The sequence below is a fragment of the Narcine bancroftii genome, chromosome 1 (genome assembly GCF_036971445.1).
Source record: "Narcine bancroftii isolate sNarBan1 chromosome 1, sNarBan1.hap1, whole genome shotgun sequence".
NCBI lineage: Eukaryota > Metazoa > Chordata > Chondrichthyes > Torpediniformes > Narcinidae > Narcine > Narcine bancroftii.
The window spans coordinates 28,006,307-28,022,826 of record NC_091469.1 but is presented as its reverse complement, the minus strand read 5'-3'; the positions used below and the strand labels follow the sequence as shown (position 1 = coordinate 28,022,826).

The window sequence follows — 16,520 nt, the reverse complement described above, 5'->3', positions numbered from 1 at the left end:
ATATAGACCATAACTCCAGCTGTATCTGTTCAGCTGAATGTCCGGTATCTTGGAAGAGCATGTAAACTTGTGTTGTAAGGTGTTTGCTGTTGCTCAGCTAATAGTTTTACAATTTTTGTTTTTAAGGTAGGTGCAGACAATGTGCACATAGCCTTATCCCTGGTTGGTTACGAGCAAGAATTAAAGAAAGCAATGGAGTATGTTTTTGGGTCCGTGTTGGTGTGTGATTGCTTGGAAAATGCAAAGAAAGTGACCTTTGATCCACGGATAATGTCAAAGACTGTCACTATTGGTGGAGATACTTTCGATCCACAGGGGACATTAAGTGGAGGTTAGGTTGCTAAATATAATTCTTTATTTGTGATATCTGTCTTTTATCTTGTGTTTTGCGTATTTTCACTGATTGCGACCACAGAATGGATGCTGTTTCCCCCCAGCTTATTTCCTATTTGTCCATCACAATCAACAAGAAAACATGTTTGTACTTCATATTCTAAAATCTGTGCATAGTGTCTGTGTGCATGAGGGACATATAGCCCATCGTTATCTTCAGTCTTACACAAATTTTATCAACAGGTGCTCGTATGCAGTCTGCCTCAGTGCTTATTAAACTTCAAGAGCTGAAGGATATTCAGGGTGAGCTCAAAACCAAACAAAATGAGTTGCAGAAAGTGGATCAGGAGCTGGGAAGTCTGAAGAATATTGCAGAGAAGTACGTCCATTTTTTTGCTTTTGGGGAAAGGATACAGTTTTTTTTTTAACCTGTATGACATTTTAAGAAATAAGATTGGTTTTCAGCCACGTGATAAACATATTCCTTTCTCTGGGAAGCAAAATATTTATTTTTCAGTGCTGAATGAAACTATTGTTGTTTAAACTTGCTTGCTGTAACCAGTTTTGTTGTACACTGCCTGAAACACTTGTTTCCAGACCACGTTTGTTAAAATAATGTTCACATCTTTTAATGTTTTCCATTAGTAGTTTGTTTATAATATTGTTATTATTAACAAAGAGAGAAAGCATTGGTTGATACTAAGCTGCTAGAAAAAGCTTTTTGCTTCGGCAAATGGATGTTTTTGGATTTCTGTGGAAAATGGGTTTCATGTTTGCATAGATTTAGAGAAGAGATTTGTTGTCGATTAAGTTCTATATTCAAAGTTCTGTATTTGGTGACTTCATGAAAAACAAAAAAAATGACTTAATTAGTAAGCAAGAAAAAAATAGATCCATTGTATTCTGTGTGATCTGTTTTGGCTCAAGCGATATAATAAATGGCTCTTTTCCTGCATCAAAAGCATTGTATTTGGCATATTTGAAATTTTCATTTTTTCCACTTTTTCTTTCAGGTATCGAGTATTGAAGTTGCAATGTGAGTTGAAATCTGAGGAGGAAGAATTACTATTGGTGAAGCTTCAGCAGAGCTCGTATCACAAGCAACAGGAAGAGCTTGAATTCCTTCAAAAAACTATTGGTACTTTAATTAAGGAGGGGAGATTGTATGATAGAGAGTGAACCTCCAAATACAGTTTATAGCTGATCCTGTGCTGAGTCACTATTCCTCATATCCCCTGATTTTCTTTGTGTCCGATAACAATTTTGGCCTTGGCTCCTGGGCTGTATTCCAAAATAGCTAAATCCTCATCCTGAACATATATCCACCTGAGGAAATTGATTCTTTTGTCAAATCCTCAGAAATTTGTATCGTTAATATGATCACCTCTCTTAAACTGTGAGTAGGGGCAAATCTTTTATTATTTATCCTCATAAAATAATCCTATCAATCAATCTGGTGATCCCCAAGTACATATTTCCATGGCTGTGGAGAGTAAAACTGCACATACTGTAGTACTCTGGCTGTGCTATTACTGCAGCTCTCTACACTGCAAGAAGAACTTACCATATTTTATAGCATACAAGACCCATAGGCATATAAGAATTCTCCCCCCCCCCCCCCACCCCCATCCCATTTCAGCAGGGAATATTAAGAATTTTTTTAGTGTATTTACAGGTAATGCTATTGAAATATGTAGCTACAGTATAGCAGAAAAAAAAAATCAAAGCATGTAACTAGGACAACATGGAAAATCTTTTTAATAATAATACTGGTGTAATTTACAAGAGACAGCAAAAGGAGTTTAGTTATAGTAGAAAACATTTTATAAAAACAAGCTACCAGTATAGATAAAAGCCAACACAATAATTTCAGTTCTTACATTTTCCCAAGATTTCTTCACCCACTCACATACCTATGGAATAATGGGATATTTAACTCTTCCTGTTGTCTTCATAATCCACTGGCACTTTCTGTACAATGGATGTTTTTGTAGGCAATGATAAACCCTGCCTTTTCATGAACCGGTAGCACCAACCTTCTGTTTATGCAAAACCTTGATTCCCTTGTTCTTCTCAATCTCCTGGCCTTATTAATTATCATTTTGGTAGAAAAGCATTTCCCTGAATTCCTCTCATTTATCTTACTTTTTAAAATATTTTTATTGAGTTTAACAAAAACCCTTGACACAATTTATCACCCAGGTTTTTTAACTCCTCAAATTCTGGCCATTGTGGGGCTGCACAATGAAGGTTGCGTTTACCTTTTTTTAAGCAGTCTGTAGCTGTTGTTCTTGTTTTCTCCATTCTCATATCATTTTTGCTGTAGGTGGTGCCCCAAAAATTCTCACTGCCACTCTATTACCATGCTCTTTAGTATAGTTTACCACTTTTAATTTGTATCAAATAGCATAGCTTGAGTGCTGTAGCCATCTTGAGGGTAAAATCTTTCACTGCTATCAACTCTGCATTTGTATTTCCGTTGTTATTGTTATGCGATACCCATTGTACAAAATGCCCTTATTATGATAATCACCAAACGCACAAAATGGCAACAGCTTTGGAGCATGACTAGGAGTTTTCAGTGCACAACGATAGATGATGTTGATGCTAGTGAACCACACAGCGACAATGATCACTGTCAGCTTTGCTCCCCATTATCACCCTAATTTCAAGTTTATTTTAAAAAATAAAAGACTTTTCAATATAAAAATAATAAGATATATGTGGCAGGTAAGACATAAATAGACAATAACACAAATACAAGCTCAAATGACTACTGCTTAACTTTTTAGAGTTGGTGCTAAACAAAGATATTTGTCTCAGAACATCCAGCTTTAATTTTTACAGTAATTCCTTTTTTAATTAAAGAATCCTTTGTTGTTGTTGTAGTAGTAGTAGTAGTTGTGGTAGTGGTGGTTGTAGTAGTGGTGGTTGTAGTGTGGTAGTAGTAATGGGAGTAGTAGTGGTGGTAGTTGTAGTGGTAGTGGTGATAGTAGTGGAGGTGGTAGTGGTAGTAGCAGTAGTTGTAGTAGTGGTAGGAGGACTATCACCTTCCCAAGATCGTGTTCTATGGCGAGCTCTCCACTGGCCACCGAGACAGAGGTGCACCAAAGAAGAGGTACAAGGACTGCCTAAAGAAAGCTCTTGGTGCCTGCCACATTGACCACCGCCAGTGGGCTGATATCGCCTCAAACCGTGCATCTTAGCGCCTCACAGTTCGGCGGGTAGCAACCTCCTTTGAAGAAGACCGCAGAGCCCATCTCACTGACAAAAGACAAAGGAGGGAAAAACCCAACACCCAACGCCAACCAACCAATTTTCCCTTGCAACCGTGTCTGCCTGTCCCGCATCGGACTTGTCAGCCACAAACGAGCCTGCAGCTGACGTGGACATTTACCCCTCCATAAATCTTCGTCCGCGAAGCCAAGCCAAAGAAAGAAAGAAGAGTAGTAATGGGAGTAGTATTGGTGGTAGTGGTAGTGGTGGTAGTAATGATGATGCTAATATTTGATTTAATAATATTACAGTATTATGGAGTTAGGCTACGTATAAGCACCACTAATCCGCCAGATACCTCAACTTCGCGTACAAGCCCCAGAGATATTTTTTGGGGGGAAAAAAAGTGGGTCTTATATGCCATCAAATACAGTTCAAATAAGGTTAACATAAAATTTGCTTTCCTAATTGCTGTCTGTCCTGTACTCCATTGTGCTTATCATTAAAGTCAAATGTTAGATCACATTTTTAACGATCAGTTTGATAACAGCTAGCTTTCAGAACAATGGCTTTAGATTTGCAGCAAAGGAATTAATTCAACTAGTAAGCTGTGTAATGTTACAAGACATGATAATAAAACCACATTTTTCTTGCATTTTCTCTTCAATTTTAGCTGAGTGTGAAGAAATACTCAACAAAACGAAAGAAGTGCAAACAAAGTTTGAAGAAAAGTATGCCATTTTGGAAAAAAAAATGAAAAATGCTGATGCCGAGAGGGAGAAAGAATTGAAGGAAGCTCAAAAGAAGCTTGATGATGCCAAAAAGAAGGCAGACTTGTCCACTAAGAAGTCAAAGGAAAAAAAGCAGGTACCTGAAATGTGTGGCTCCTTGGCTAATCTGGTTGATTTCTGGATAGTATGAGAAGTGAGTACCTGTTTAAAATAACTGACACTAGCACCTTTCTGAATTAGGTAATTTTAAAAAAAATTAATTTCTCCAGCTCAGTCTTGCAGAGGGTGGTGAATCACTGCATCCCAGACGTTTGTTGAGCCGTGATTATTGAGGGGTATTTGAAGAGGAAGTAGATATATTTTTGAAAAATTGTGCCATTGAGGCTGTGGGAATCTAGCACCAATGATGAGACCTGGGGCAAATATTGAATGGCAGGGCAGGCTGAAGGGGCCAACTGCTGTTCTTACTTTCAAGTGTTCTTAAAATTTGAGGTCACATTGCACTCCAATCATCTTGGTTCAGTAATTCCCATGGAAAAATTTGATCAATTTTTTGCATAATTAGCCTTCGATGAATAGGTGATACAAAAGGATCTTATTTTCTTTAGTTGCTGATTTTTGTTGATTGTGTCTGTAGGAAGTGGATGCTTTGCTTTTAGAACTCGAGGCATTGAAGCATGAGCAGACTGGCTATGAAGAGCAAATAGAGGCTGTGGATGCTGCCATCAAATCCTACAAAGAACAGATTGAAAACATGGCTGAGGAAGTGGCAAATAATAAGGTATTAATGCATTGAAAATGGATTAGGAAAAGATTTTGACTAATTTGCACATTTTCCTTGTCTTTCTACCAGGCATTTTTTTATTCATGGTTAATTTAAATGTGGATATCATTTCTTGATATCCATGTTTTGACCATGTAATGTTGTTATCCATGTGCATGGTGCACAAGAAATACTTATAGAAATTGGATAAAATTAGACTTCCTTTTCACTTTTAATAAAGCAAGGTGTGCCTTACGCTGAAATTATGCGTGATTTAAAACAATCCGCATTAAAAATTTATTGTATTAAATATTTATTTGTCAGCTGTTTTGAACACAGTTTTAAGCATCCATTGACTGATGTCATTGCCTCACAGGTGCCTTGCTCTGTGTTTCTTAAGTGACTGTTCCCCAAATTGGCTTGAGGTTTCTATGGGAGGAGTCTTTTAATAATGCTGAATAGGAAACTATGCTAAATTATGCAGGACTGTTTTCAGTAGCTCCTTTCACACTCGTGTCCCACTAAACCGGCTGTTCAATGTCCTGGGATAGGAATGGAGGTTTGGCTTTTCACACTTGACCACCCATAACTGGGACACTGAACGCTTTCACACTTGCAAGGAGCTATCCCCAGAGTAAGGGCTGTATGCACGGCTGCATGCACAGAGGGGTTTTTCTGCCGCATGGAATTCTGGGAATTCAGGTCCACCATCATTTTTTCCTCACTGTCTTTATTGTGCACTATAGCGCTACCAACTTTCCCACTCTGTTTAAAAATTGTCTGCTATTGCTTTATTGCTATTTATCTCTCTCTCTCTCTCGTAAAAGTTTATACTTTCATTTTAATCTTTTCTTCCTTCACATTCCTGAACTCATGAAAAACTTGGATCATTTCAATCCCACAATGTAAGTGCTCATTTCACACTTGCATGATTGCAACACTGGCATCTGTAGACTTGGGGGTCAAGGTAATCAATCCCTGCTGTGAGAAGTCATTATCTGACACTGGCAATGAGCTGATTTTGCTTTCCCACTTAACACTTTAAAGGCCGATTGGCCATTAATTCCTGGGATCACTTGCAAGTATGAAAGGGACTAGAATTTCTTATTGAAGAAAACCATAGAAACAATTTCTTAAAGATGCACAATTTTACTACTTCTTTCCTTTTGAGGACCAAATGTGGCAGCTACCTGAACTGTTTCTAGAACATGATTTAAAATAGAATATAAAAAATTCACAATACTAGAGCTTGCATGATCTTTTTGATTTGTACTTGGGCTTTGTAGGAAGCTGTGAAGAAGGCTCAGGATAAACTGGCTAAACAAAAGGAAGCCATAAAGTCTCACAATAAGGAAATTCAAAGCAAAAATAATTCTTCATCAGAATTAGTAAAACAGAAGAATGAAGCTCAGTTGAAAATACAGGAACTTGAACACAATATTAATAAGCATAAACGTGACACTGCGGATGCTACTGCAAAAGTAAGTTCAAGGACATGTATAGAATTAATAATCTTGAATTTTGGTTGGTATTGTTCATTCAGCAGATCATATACTGGAATTTAAAATACTGGAGCTCTGCCCCATGCTAGACATGTCGGGGCCAACAGTCTTTGCAAAAGCTTTGGGCTCTTAGTGCCCAAGAGACTTCACTAATGGATTGTTGTTTACAAAAAAGGCAACAGATAAAAGATCTTGTCGGAGCCGCCTTCTGTCTGGGAGAGAACTTGCTGTTTTAAGAGGGTCAGGTGATTTTGCCAGCAGAGAGAGTCAAACAGGCTTTCTCTCAGAGAGAGAAACATCACTTCTACAGTGTTACAGGCAGTAACAGTAGCTGGGACTGGAACAGGACAAGCTGGCAAGCTTGTGGAAAGCCCATTTTGGAAGACGGGTTTGTAAGTGCTTTGTTCAGCCAGGTCAAAGCCCTTGTGGTTCATGCAAGAGGAGAGGACTGGCTGTCTAATGTTTTTCTTGGAATAGGAGAAACCAAAAGGAACTCTGTGGTGACGTGAAATAAAGAGGTTATCATCTGGAAAACCCTGAAGGGGCAAGTTTTGTCAGCAAGGCACTGGAGTGCTGATGGAAGTACATCAGTTGTGGATCTCCTGGAACAGCAAATCTCTCTCTGAAAACTGACAAGAACCTTCCTGAGCGGGAACCATTTACCTTTCAAACACCATAGTCTGGTGAACTTTATAAATGTTAAATTCTGTGCACAGTATAAGAATTGCCTGCAACCAGTGAACTTGGAGGAATGAGAAGAGAGATTGGACTGTGAACCAAAGAACTTTTCTGAACTTACACACACATTAAATACATGTGCTCTTAGAATTAGAAGGGGGTTAAGTTAGATTAAGTAAGTCCAAAGTTCAAGTTTGATTCTATTTTCATGTTTAAAGATAATTAAAAGCGACTTTTGTTTAACCATTTGTCTTGGTGAATATCTATTGCTGCTGGGTTTATGGGTCCTCTGGGCTCGTAACACTAGGACTCGATCTTTAGTATTGTCATTTATGGCTTTTTAAGTATGTTGTCTCTGCCTTTTCCATTCTTCCAGGCAGTTAAGTTCCAGTCTATTGTGACATTGAATAAAAAGGTTTTTCATCTTGCATCTATTCCCTGTAGTTGATGTCCCCTCTGTTAGAAATATTTTAAACTATAGTTTTCTTGTGAACTAGAAAGGATCAGTGAAATCTTGGCACACATGTCCATGGATTCCCGTAGGTAAAGGTGGTTCACGTTGTGATTGCCAACAAAGGCAAAAGCAAAGGTCACAGTGCATCTGTACAAAACGCCCAGCAGCAATATTGGTTATATAGTCTGGTCACCACTTCCCAGATGTGTCAGCTTTGGAGAGGATACAGTGTAAATTTACGAATATGCTGCCATGGTTGAAATATTATGATTATCAAGAGACCTTCTAGACTGGGATTATCTTCTCTGGAAAAGGGAAGATGGGAGATTTGATTGACATTATTAAAAAAGTGCTTGAAAAGATAGAAAAAGAAATGATCCATTTCGCCTGACAAAGATTACACTAACTAAAGGGAATAGATGGAAGATGTAGAAGCATCAATGAGAGAAAAAGACAGTTAGCACTTTGTGTCAGAATCCTTCATGCAAGCACCACCTGAGTCCTTGGTTTCCTTCTTATAAACTTTTGTGTCTTCTTCCAGTTTTTTTTAAAATGAGGGTCTTCTTGAAACTTTGCTACTTGCTAATCTCGTAAAATGGTTTGAAGACCCAGTCCAGTTTCATGAAACTTCGATTAAATTTAATGGGGTTATTAGAGCTGCTGCCTTACAATGCAGGGACTCAGGCGATGCTTGCGTGAAGGATTCTGACACAAAATGTCGACTGTTCTGTTGCTGAATAACATTCATCAATCTGTCGAATTATGAATACTTTTCACTGCAAATTGTTTAAATTATTTACAAATTCCACTTCTGTTTCAATAAGCTTTACAAATGAATATGGAAGGCACAGTGACCTTTTGAATTTAATTTAATTCTCATACTGTTTATTTTCCAATTCAAGCAGTAAATTTATTTTTCTTGCTGAACAAGTACTTTGATGGATTTATTAATTAAAAATTGGACTATTTACAACACCACTCTTCCTTTTTCCTGTGCAGGTGACTAGGATGCAGAAAGAGTATGAATGGATTAATTCTGAAAAACACCTCTTTGGCCAGACTAACACCGTCTATGATTTTAAAGCCAATTGTCCTAAGGAAGCAGGCCAGCGGCTGCAGGAACTTCAGGAGAAGAAAGATAAACTAGGCAAAAATGTTAATGTGAGGGCAATGAATATGCTGAGCCAGGCTGAAGAGCGGGTATGATTTTACTTAAAAAGTCTTTAGAAATTAGAAGAAATAAAATTAGATTTGTGCACCAAAATATTTAATTCTCTGTACCCCACAAGTAGGAACTGATTATCTACTCTAATTTATAAATCTTGTCTCCCAAAAATCAATCATTTGTTACATTTTTAACAACATTTTGAACAATTGGAATAAAAAATTGAAATAATTATGGTTTTGAACTATTTTTGGAAGCTGTTAATAACCTGAGCTCTTTCACGTATTGTACTAAAAGAGAGTTTTGTAATATATGTGGTAATTTTGTAACTTCAAATGTTGGTTTTAAATATATTTTGTAGTTATGGTATTAAAAGAATATTTCATTGATTTTAACATTGATAATGATGTGCATGCACTCTAACGCATTTCATGAACACCAAAATGCTCATTAGGAAGCGAGTGAATACCTTTGGTCGTGCTTGATCACATCTGTCAGAAGAAATTTTTTTGTTATGTTCTGCGTGGCATCCCTTCTCAAGTTTTTGCTTTTTTTTAAACTGTATAAAGAAATTCAACATTTAATGGAGTCCCAGTGTCACATATAATTCAACTGTGGCTTCCTTGCGAAGAGTCTGAAAGATTGTATTTACTCAACCAAAGTTCAATCTGTGAATAACTTTAATTATCATGTTAGTTAGTCATCGGGTATCTTTGGCTTGGCTTCGCGGACGAAGATTTATGGAGGGGGTAAAAAGTCCACGTCAGCTGCAGACTCGTTTGTGGCTGACAAGTCCGATGCGGGACAGGCAGACACGATTGCAGCGGTTGCAGGGGAAAATTGGTTGGTTGGGGATGGGTGTTGGGTTTTTCCTCCTTTGCCTTTTGTCAGTGAGGTAGGCTCTGCGGTCTTCTTCAAAGGAGGTTGCTGCCCGCCAAACTGTGAGGCGCCAAGATGCACGGTTTGAGGCGATATCAGCCCACTGGCGGTGGTCAATGTGGCAGGCACCAAGAGATTTCTTTAGGCAGTCCTTGTACCTTTTCTTTGGTGCACCTCTGTCACGGTGGCCAGTGGAGAGCTCGCCATATAACACGATCTTGGGAAGGCGATGGTCCTCCATTCTGGAGACGTGACCCATCCAGCGCAGCTGGATCTTCAGCAGCGTGGACTCGATGCTGTCGACCTCTGCCATCTCGAGTACTTCGACGTTAGGGATGTAAGCGCTCCAATGGATGTTGAGGATGGAGCGGAGACAACGCTGGTGGAAGCGTTCTAGGAGCCGTAGGTGGTGCCGGTAGAGGACCCATGATTCGGAGCCGAACAGGAGTGTGGGTATGACAACGGCTCTGTATACGCTTATCTTTGTGAGGTTTTTCAGTTGGTTGTTTTTCCAGACTCTTTTGTGTAGTCTTCCAAAGGCGCTATTTGCCTTGGCGAGTCTGTTGTCTATCTCATTGTCGATCCTTGCATCTGATGAAATGGTGCAGCCGAGATAGGTAAACTGGTTGACCGTTTTGAGTTTTGTGTGCCCGATGGAGATGTGGGGGGGCTGGTAATCATGGTGGGGAGCTGGCTGATGGAGGACTTCAGTTTTCTTCAGGCTGACTTCCAGGCCAAACATTTTGGCAGTTTCCGCAAAGCAGGACGTCAAGCGCTGAAGAGCTGGCTCTGAATGGGCAACTAAAGCGGCATCGTCTGCAAAGAGTAGTTCACGGACAAGTTGCTCTTGTGTCTTGGTGTGAGCTTGCAGGCGCCTCAGATTGAAGAGACTGCCATCCGTGCGGTACCGGATGTAAACAGCGTCTTCATTGTTGGGGTCTTTCATGGCTTGGTTCAGCATCATGCTGAAGAAGATTGAAAAGAGGGTTGGTGCCAGAACACAGCCTTGCTTCACGCCATTGTTAATGGAGAAGGGTTCAGAGAGCTCATTGCTGTATCTGACCCGACCTTGTTGGTTTTCGTGCAGTTGGATAATCATGTTGAGGAACTTTGGGGGGCATCCGATGCGCTCTAGTATTTGCCAAAGCCCTTTCCTGCTCACGGTGTAGACTTAACTAATGTTAGTGTGGATGTTAAGAAATGGCATTGATTAAATCCTAGCTGCCAGTTTAATGTGACCACATTGAAATGTACAAGAAAAACTGGATCTAAGAAAGCTTGATGAAACTTCCTTTTGTATTTCTTCTCAGTACAATGATTTAATGAAGAAGAAAAGAATAGTGACAAATGACAAGTCAAAAATTCTTTCAACTATTGAAGAGCTAGATAAAAAGAAAAATGAAGCTTTGAATTTAGCTTGGAAGCAGGTAAACAATTGTCATCTGTTCTTTTGTTATTGGTTTGGGATATGGTTGCATCAGAATTTCTTTTTCAATTTGATCCTTTTCTTTTGTATACTTATTTATGACTGAGAAGAAGGACTTTAGCCCATTAATTCTGTGGCAGGTCACAGAGAAATCTCATTCACAGTAATTTTCTCTGTAACATTGCCCCTAGCAAAATGATGGGCAATTTACAGTGACTAACTAACTTGCCAATCTGCACATCTTTGGGGTGTATGAAGAAACAAGAACACATGGAGGATAGTTTATTGGAAGAACATACACACTACACACAAATACCAGGAAAGTCAGGATTAAACCCTGGTCATGGAGCCATGAAACAACAGCACCACAAGCCACCCTCAAAGGTCCAGAAGTCCAGAGACTTTGAGCAACATGGTCAAAACTGCTTTTAGAAAGTTTAAGCGCAAGTATATTATTACTTTCTTAAATATTAAATCAATATAATGGCATTAAAACAGAAAACCATATACCACCAAGCAGAGAGAAATGGTCATTGTCAAATTCATGAGTTCTTTGAAGTATAATCAGCAGACCAGTCCATGTATTTGAATTTCACCATTTTTGATAAAGTTCCACAAAACCTGCTGCAAGAGTCGAGAGCTTGTGGGTTTGGTCGTTTTGTCTTTGTCAATGGTTCCATCCATTCTGACAGAGAAAAAAAGTTTGGATAATTAGATCTACTTCAAAGTGACAAAACGCCTACTGACCATTTCTACTCAGGGATGATGTCTGACTCGCTAGGTTCCTCCAGCAATTAATTGTTTACTGAGTAGGTGGCGATGTTGCCAATCTTCACCGATTGGTACCTTCTGATGAGTAAGTTAAGGATTATGAGTTTGATTATTAGTTTTGCTTGTTATTGTGTTGCTGATATGTAGACAACAGTTTGACAGAAAAAATGTAAACACAACTGTATATTTTGTTTCTCTTGAAATGCAAATTGTGCACAGTGAAATGCTATGTTAATTTACTAATCACTTTATACTTGAATGGAGCATGTAATTTTTAACCAATGTATCTTGATCTCTATGGATATGCTGATGAAATTTCAATCACCCAAGTGTATCTTTATTTAATCCAGGTAAACCAAGATTTTGGCTCCATTTTCTCCACATTGCTTCCTGGGGCAAATGCCATGTTGGTTCCTCCAGAAGGCAAGACTATTCTAGATGGAGTTGAATTCAAGGTAGCTCTTGGAGATGCTTGGAAGGAGAACCTCACTGAACTTAGTGGTGGTCAAAGGTATGTCTTTGTATTGTGTGACAGATTATGTTATATTTGATATTATGTATAGCGTTGTTTTTGGAAGATAGATTGTGGGGCTTTAGTTAGGTCACAGATAAACACTTCAGAACAGATCTCATTTTAAAATGCAAGATTTATGCATAAGGTGGTGCCTACAAGTCTGCAAAGACAATAGACACATGTGCTAAAGATTTTCACAATAAGGTGGAAATGGAAGGGAAACTGATAAGATATCTCGTGAATTGCTTTTGGGAGTCAGCAAGCTGTTTTGGTGGAGCGTGCTATTTTAGGAGGGTCATGTGGTTTTGCAAGCAGAGAGAGTCAAACAGGTTTCTAAGTGACACAAAGAGAGAAAGAGACTGCTGGTTTTCTGCAGTGGCTTTTGGAAGCTTGTTTGAAAGCCCATTTTGAAGACTGGCTGAGAGTTCTGACTTCAGCCTGTTCAAAGCCCTTGTGGTCTATACAAGAGGAGATGGCTGGCTGTATAATGTTTTGCCTGAGATAAGGGGCACAGAAAAGGAACTCTGGTGACCTGAAAGAAAGAGGTTATCATCTGGAAAACCCTGATGGGGCAAGTTTCTTCGGCAAGACACTGAAGTGGCTGATTGGAAGGAATCCGTTTGTGTGTGTCCAATGAGCAACAAATCTCTCGCTGAAAACCGACCAAAGCTTGGTGAAGATTCATAAATGTTAAATTCTGTACACAGTATAAGAATTACCTGATACTAGTGAACTTGGAGGAGTGAGAAGTGAGATTGGACTGTGAATCAAATAACTTTTCTGTACTTATACACACATTACATACATGTGTGCTTAGAATTAGAAGGTGGTTAAGTTAATAGTAATAAATTAAAGTTTGATCCTGTTTTTGTTTAAAGAAAATTAAAAGTAACTTTTCTTTAAGTAACCATTTGTCTTGGTGAATTTCTGTGGCTGCTGGGTTTTGGGGTCCTCCAGGCCTATAATAATTGGAATTTTAATTTATTTTTTTAAAGAAGAATAAAATTATTCTTAGTGACCTGACCAGCATTCATCTCTCAATCATTATTTCTAAAAACAGATTTGATTTTATTGTGTGTAGTTGCTTGTTTGGAAATTGGCTGCAAAATATTTTGGGATAGCATAAAAGGAGAATGTAAATATTTATGCATCATTTTTGATTGGACTGGGGCCGGGGCCACCGCTGCCTTCCAGTTAAACCCCAGTTACACGCTGCTCTCCATCGCAGGCAAAATCTTCGCTAGGATTCTCCTAAATAGAATAATACCTAGTGTTGCCGAAAATGTTCTCCCAGAATCACAGTGCGGCTTTCGCGCAAACACAGGAACGACTGACATGGTCTTTGCCCTCAGACAGCTCCAAGAAAAGTGCAGAGAACAAAACAAAGGACTCTATATCACCTTTGTTGACCTCACCAAAGCCTTCGACACCGTGAGCAGGAAAGGGCTTTGGCAAATACTAGAGCGCCTCGGATGCCCCCCAAAGTTCCTCAACATGGTTATCCAACTGCATGAAAACCAACAAGGTCGGGTCAGATACAGCAACGAGCTCTCTGAACCCTTCTCCATTAACAATGGCGTGAAGCAAGGCTGTGTTCTCGCACCAACCCTCTTTTCAATCTTCTTCAGCATGATGCTGAAACAAGCCATGAAAGACCTCAACAATGAAGACGCTGTTTACATCTGGTACCGCACGGATGGCAGTCTCTTCAATCTGAGGCGCCTGCAAGCTCACACCAAGACACAAGAGCAACTTGTCCGTGAACTACTCTTTGCAGACGATGCCGCTTTAATTGCCCATTCAGAGCCTGCTCTTCAGCACTTGACGTCCTGCTTTGCGGAAACTGCCAAAATGTGTGGCCTGGAAGTCAGCCTGAAGAAAACAGGTCCTCCATCAGCCAGCTCCCCACCATGACTACCAGCCCCCCACACATCTCCATCGGGCACACAAAACTCAAAACGGTCAACCAGTTTACCTATCTCGGCTGCACCATTTCATCGGATGCAAGGATCGACAACGAGATAGACAACAGACTCGCCAAGGCAAATAGCGCCTTTGGAAGACTACACAAAAGAGTCTGGAAAAACAACCAACTGAAAAACCTCACAAAGATTAGCGTATACAGAGCCGTTGTCATACCCACACTCCTGTTCAGCTCCGAATCATGGGTCCTCTACCGGCATCACCTACGGCTCCTAGAATGCTTCCACCAGCGTTGTCTCTGCTCCATCCTCAACATTCATTGGAGCGACTTCATCCCTAACATCGAAGTACTTGAGATGGCAGAGGCCGACAGCATCGAATCCACGCTGCTGAAGATCCAACTGCGCTGGGTAGATCACGTCTCCAGAATGGAGGACCATCGCCTTCCCAAGATCGTGTTATATGGCGAGCTCTCCACTGGCCACTGTGACAGAGGTGCACCAAAGAAGAGGTACAAGGACTCCCTAAAGAAATCTCTTGGTCCCTGCCACATTGACCACCGCCAGTGGGCTGATATCGCCTCAAACCGTGCATCTTGGCGCCTCACAGTTCGGCGGGCAGCAACCTCCTTTGAAGAAGACCGCAGAGCCCACCTCACTGACAAAAGACAAAGGAGGAAAAACCCAACACCCAACCCCAACCAACCAATTTTCCCTTGCAACTGCTGCAACGGTGTCTGCCTGTCCTGCATAAGACTTGTCAGCCACCAACGAGCCTGCAGCTGTCGTGGACATTACCCCTCCATAAATCTTCGTCCGCGAAGCCAAGCCAAAGAGAGATTTTTGATTGGTCTCTGCTCTTTGCCGGGAGGTTTCATCTATGTATCCCAGGTTTCAAACCAAAACTAATTAGGTTCCATGACTAATTGCTGTCATTTTAAATCTAAAGGTATGTTTTTTTTTAAAAAGTTGCTACCTACCTCAGTGTGTGGTTTTGTTTGTGTCAGGACCATGCATAACATCTGAGCCATAGTTTTGAAGTATTTCATGCTAGATTTAACTGATCAAAGATAATTTCTCTTGGGCATGTAAACTCCAGATATCTTGTTGCAGTGTTCTTGAATCCTTTCAACCTCATCAAAATTTGCCATTTTTATTTTAATCAGATTTCTATTTTGTAATAACTGTCTTGTCTCAAATCGTGGGTATCCCAAAAAGATTTTGCAGTAATTATTACATATTTATTCTAAAGTTCCAATAATGCTCCTGTTGATTTTTTTTTAAAGTTAATATCCAAGAGAGTTGAGGAGGTCTGACAGGAAAATTCATGGGGGATGAGATAACATGGGTGTCAACCGATAAATCAGATGAAAATCAAATTTTTCTCTGGTAATGGATGTTATTTTTCCTGAATATATGTGTATAGGTCACTGGTGGCGCTCTCTCTGATTCTGGCCATGCTGCTTTTCAAACCTGCTCCAATTTATATTCTGGATGAAGTGGATGCAGCCTTGGATCTCTCTCATACTCAGAATATTGGACAGATGCTGCGAACACATTTCCAGCATTCTCAGGTATGTTGTAGAAAGAACTAGGAGTTTTAAAAAATATTGGCCTTTTTGCTTTTACAGTTTAACTGAACCTCACATGTTCTGCTCATCTCTTTATTTTATCTTTCCTTCCTATTTTGTTACCATTTTTCTGCCATTCTGCTCTTTTTTCTGCTCATTCTTGAAACTGACTCCTCACAGGCTTCACCTCGTTCCATGTGCACTTAAAACTCAGTATCTTATTGAAGTGGTATTTTGTTGCTCCGTTAGTAGCAGTGGGAAATACAGGTACACAATCCTTTATCTGGAACGCTTGGTGGACAGTGTGTTCCGAATTTCGGATTTTTCTGGATTTCGGAAAGCCAGATTTAAGCCCACCCGAATTGCGCTGCCATCTCCTCAAGCTACTGGTCTCTCCACCTCGCCCGCCCTATTCACGCTGCCGTCACGCTCCCCACTTGCCAGATTTTGGAACTTTCCGGATTTTAGATGTCCAGATAAAAGATTGTGTACCTGTAACATATTTACTATTATCGTCCTTTGTTGATGCATATGCTGGAGATTGCTGAGTAACAAACAAGTCATGGTAATGTGAGCCATTATCTTCATCTAACTT

The 16,520-nt window shown here is 39.8% G+C and overlaps 1 protein-coding gene across 1 annotated transcript in view; it reads left to right on the top strand.

Moving 5' to 3' along the window:
• The window catches only part of smc2 (structural maintenance of chromosomes 2), an 89,698-nt gene that overhangs the window by 65,225 nt on the left and 7,953 nt on the right, over nucleotides 1–16,520 (top strand). The window contains exons 14-23 of the mRNA XM_069923003.1: nucleotides 127–331; nucleotides 577–712; nucleotides 1,347–1,471; nucleotides 4,223–4,416; nucleotides 4,918–5,061; nucleotides 6,330–6,524; nucleotides 8,677–8,877; nucleotides 11,032–11,148; nucleotides 12,269–12,429; nucleotides 15,781–15,928. Coding sequence (XP_069779104.1) covers nucleotides 127–331; nucleotides 577–712; nucleotides 1,347–1,471; nucleotides 4,223–4,416; nucleotides 4,918–5,061; nucleotides 6,330–6,524; nucleotides 8,677–8,877; nucleotides 11,032–11,148; nucleotides 12,269–12,429; nucleotides 15,781–15,928 — 1,626 coding nt within the window. The remainder of the gene's footprint in view (nucleotides 1–126; nucleotides 332–576; nucleotides 713–1,346; nucleotides 1,472–4,222; nucleotides 4,417–4,917; nucleotides 5,062–6,329; nucleotides 6,525–8,676; nucleotides 8,878–11,031; nucleotides 11,149–12,268; nucleotides 12,430–15,780; nucleotides 15,929–16,520) is intronic.